This window comes from Gossypium arboreum, chromosome 12, assembly GCF_025698485.1.
Source record: "Gossypium arboreum isolate Shixiya-1 chromosome 12, ASM2569848v2, whole genome shotgun sequence".
Lineage (NCBI taxonomy): Eukaryota > Viridiplantae > Streptophyta > Magnoliopsida > Malvales > Malvaceae > Gossypium > Gossypium arboreum.
Window position 1 is genome coordinate 110500853 of NC_069081.1, and position 4551 is coordinate 110505403.

Genomic DNA, 4551 nt, shown 5'->3' on the forward strand with positions numbered 1-4551 from the left:
ATTTTAACTTTGTGTCGTTTTTTCCTTACATCATAACCTCTAGATTATGTTAAAGCTTGATATTTAATCTAAATACTTCAATTTTTGACATAGTTTAGTCCATCTATTTTTATAATGTGATTCATTAGTCTAAATAGTTAATGTTGTTAACATGCTAACATCAATTTTTCTTAAAAACAATAAAATTCTAGTAAGAAAAAAATTATCCTAACGATTCGAACGAGCATTTTAAGAAAAAATCCTAATAAATATTTTTAACTTTATTTTTATTGTTACATGACTATCAAGTAATTTTTTTAAAAGAAAATTTTAAAATGTCATACAAGTGAATTTAATTGAAGAATTTTAACCATGGTAATAATTGAATCTAAATTATTAAATTTAAAAAGTAGTGGACAATATTTTTAAAATAAGAGAAGTTAAATTCTAAATGTACAAAATGTATTAAGAATTAGAATATATTTTAATTTTTAAATTTTTTACTCTATAATTTAATATAAATAAATAATGAAGAGGAGCTACAAATCATAGTCTAGATTTTATTTTGTTGGAATTTAATGTAATATATGTTGTGTAATTATAAAGCTGAGGACGACATCTAATTTGATTGTTATGGATCCCTAATTATCTTTCACTTCAAATTAAAATTTTTCTTTAAAAAGTGGAAACCTATCTACGAGATAATGTGGTTTCTGGAAAAACAGTGAGAAAAATCTGAATACGTCTCTAATTACCAGTCCACATCCTATTATTTTTACATATAAAAAGAATAAAACGTCATTGACAATGCTATTTCCACTTAGCTTTATATGTATATATATATATTTGATAAATTCATTAAAAATCAACCGCAAATAAAATAGTAAATATGTGATTTACATTTCAAGTAAAGTGGATATTTTATTTAAGGTTATATGATAATGGACTGTATCTGAATTTCATTTTATAATTTTATCTTTTAATAAAATGTTACGTATTTTCTAAGAGTATAAGGTAGATAATCGAATGGATTCTCCATTTAATTATCATTAAATAAATGTTTTTTAAAAGTAAAATAAATATTTAAGTTATAACTATAACCTTCGATTCGATTTTTAAACTAATTTATTAATAATTAAATATTTTCGGAAGAAAGTCTTCAAGAACTTGTAAAAAAATCAATTCAGCCATTATATTAAATTCACACCTATTAAAGCCCTTGATGTTAATTAAACTAATCAATAAAGACTTTTATTAAAAGTTAATATGATCAATGATGAAACCGTTAAAATAAATAGATGAACCAATCATATGGTATTAATAACTTTTTATATTTTTAATATTTTAAGGAAAAAATTTGATCCATTAAATAAAAAATTACCACGTGTCACCATCTAATTAGTTTATAATTTATTTTAACGGTCAAAATGGTTAATAAAAAAACTGCTTAATTGATTATTTTAGTTAACAACAAGAACTTAAATAGACGCAAATTTAATACCGAAACTTAATTAATTTTTTAAGGACTTTTTAACATATAAACCAATATTTTTTAAAAATTTTATGGCAAGCGTATATTATTACAAATATTAAAAAAATTGTAAAACAAAATTATCAGTTTTGGGACTACGCCCTTCTAATATCCACCCTTGTTTATAGTACCAAATAAATAAATTGCAAGTGAAGCAACCAATATAATCTTATTCCAAAGAGTTAGAAGATTAATACAAACCAAGGAGGCAAGTATCAACATAAATGCTGGATAGAATTATGGAAGATTTTTGTAATCCCTTAAATTCAATTTTGTGATTTTGTCTTTTAATCGTGATCATTTTCCGGATATACCAACATAAATGTTGTATGCAATAATAAACCTTAAATCTAAGAATGGATTATAGGTGATTTCCATTCATTTCTTTTCTTTCTTTCTTTCTTTTTTTTTTTTAAATAAAAGAAAATTCGAGGCTTCAATCTTTTAACGAGGAAAAAAGTAAGTAGCATTCTTGAGCTACCATTTGTCTCAACCTCATCCATGCTCAAAAACACGTGGCCTTTCAGAAACAGCCACGTCATGTTATCATGGCTCATATGTTGGTATATTCTTACAATCCATCCTTTTATGATGATGATGATGATGATGATGATAAAATCCCCATCTCCCCCCTTCCCTCTATTTAGTTTCACAGATCTGATGTTCTTGACAGTTCGTATAGTTTTAAGTGTTACTTAGTAGCCTCTGTGAAGAACCCAAAAAAGGGAAAAAAACAAAAAACCCAACTCCAAATCTGTTCAGAGAGAGAAAACACTAGAGAAAAACAAACAAGCTCTTATCAATGGGGGAGGTGATGATCTTTAAACATTCTTCATCATCTTTAAGTTTTGATACGTCTTTACTGGGTTTAATTCAATTTGTTTATTTATTTAACAGGAAGAGAAGAAACCTGCAGACGAGAAGAAAACGGAAGAGCAAGTATCTGAAAAAGATGGAAAGAAAGGAGATGAAGAGGAAGTAAAGCAGGCTGAGAAGCCAGTTGAGGAAAGGAAAGCTGAAAAACCCAAGGAAGAAACGCCGCCGCCCCCGCCGCCTACACCGCAAGAGATTATCTTGAAGGTTTACATGCATTGTGAAGGGTGTGCTCGGAAAGTTCGCCGGTGCCTCAAGGGCTTTCAAGGTTTTTAACGTTGACATAAGAAACCAACCTTGGTTCTGTTCTTTTGATTTACGTTTTTGATGAAATTAATGGTTTTTTTTTGTTGTTGGATTTGTAGGGGTTGAAGATGTACTGACTGATTGCAAGAGTAATAAGGTGGTGGTGAAAGGAGAGAAAGCTGATCCTTTGGAAGTTCTTGAGAGAGTTCAAAGGAAGAGCCACCGGAAAGTGGAGCTCCTTTCACCGGTTCCGAAACCACCGTCGCCAGAGGAGAAACAGCCTGAAGAAAAAGAGAAACCTAAGCCTGAAGCGAAGATAGAAAAGGTCAGTCTCTTTTCGTTAATCGCTTAAAAAATCTACATTTTGTCATGTCGGAATCTGACGATGTTCGGACTTGTTTTTCTTTTTATGTGAATTGTGCAGCCGGCGCCGATCACGGTGGTGCTAAAAGTTCACATGCATTGTGAAGCTTGTGCTCAGGAAATAAAAAAACGTATTCAAAGAATGAAAGGTTGGTTCATTTACGAAGCCAATCTCAACTAAACCCATAATCATAATTTACACTATAATCCGGAAGCTGATATCTGAAAAATGTGTTCTCAGGGGTGGAATCAGCCGAACCAGATCTGAAGAGTTCAGAGGTGACGGTGAAAGGAGTGTTCGAACCACCGAAGCTGGTGGCGTACGTTTATAAGAGAACCGGGAAGCACGCGCTGATAGTGAAGGAAGAGGCGACGGAGACCGACAAGAAAGAAGGAGAAGAAAAAGAAAAAGCGAAAGATGGCAACAAGGAAGAGAAAAAAGGAGAGGAAAAAGAAGGCGGTGAGGAAGTAAAGAAAGAAGCCGGTGGTGAAGAAGACAACAAAGACAAAAAAGAGGAAGGTGATCAAAGCACGGAAGCCAAGGCAGCTGCCGCAGAAGCGGCGGCTGAAGGTTCGACGGAGGAGACGAAAGTGGCGGTGGAAGTGAAGAAGAATGAATACTATTACTACCCGCCAAGGTATGCCACCGAGTTTTACGCATATCCGCCTCAGATCTTCAGTGATGAGAACCCTAATGCTTGCACTGTAATGTAAAAACTGGAAGAATTGAAGGGAATTGTAGGGATAAAAAGGAACACTGAGTCGTCTTGTTCTTCAGCCTATCCTTCTCTGTACTGTGTAAGCTTTGCCTAATGGCTGTAATATTAAAAAAAAAAAAAATGGTATAATCTACAGATAAATCTGTAGAATTTTGTTAATGTACTTTCTCTTTATTAAATAATAATATCATAAATCATAAGCTGTAAATTTTAAAATATTTTTCAAACTGGTTTTATTTTTCCCCTGATGTCCCAATTTGCATAGTAGAAGAAACATGTACTATACACAATCATAAATTCAAAATAAAACAAATTCCAATATCCAAATGAATAGTATTTTGATCAGAAATTTCGGTTTTAATACTATTTATTTATGTTTTTAAATTTTATTTTTAAATTTAATTTAATTTTTAATATAATATGTTTCATGTGGTATTATTAATTTAAATCATATATTTCAATATTTATTATATATTAATTTTAAAATAAATTTATATTCTAAATATATAATTTTTACAGGTGTGAGATAGAATTTTAATTAAAAGTATTATTGATTTTGGTAATTTTTTTATTTTAATGCAATGATTTAAATGACAAGTTAAAAAGATGATTTTTGTATTTTTGTTTTATAAATTTTGTATAACATCTATTTGAATATTTATATAAAATTTTAAAAAGAAAATGTATTTTCATTGAAAAATTGTCATTTATTTTAAAAATAACTAATTACTTCCATTTAAAAATTTTGATCTTCCTCCTTCAAGAACTATAATTTGAAAAAAATACATTATGGATGTTAATATAACATTGTAAGTATATTTTTTAGTATAACTTTATAAA

General features: G+C 29.6%; 1 protein-coding gene across 1 annotated transcript; it reads left to right on the forward strand.

Annotated features, from left to right (window-relative positions):
* Positions 1-2063: 2063 nt before the first annotated feature.
* LOC108479461 (heavy metal-associated isoprenylated plant protein 7-like) lies at positions 2064-3927 on the forward strand. Its single transcript, XM_017782078.2, has 5 exons — positions 2064-2321; positions 2408-2651; positions 2749-2954; positions 3054-3141; positions 3234-3927. Exons 1-5 carry the CDS (start codon positions 2313-2315, stop codon positions 3704-3706), a joined length of 1020 nt encoding a protein of 339 aa, XP_017637567.1. The 5' UTR covers positions 2064-2312; the 3' UTR covers positions 3707-3927.
* The last annotated feature ends 624 nt before the right edge of the window (positions 3928-4551 follow it).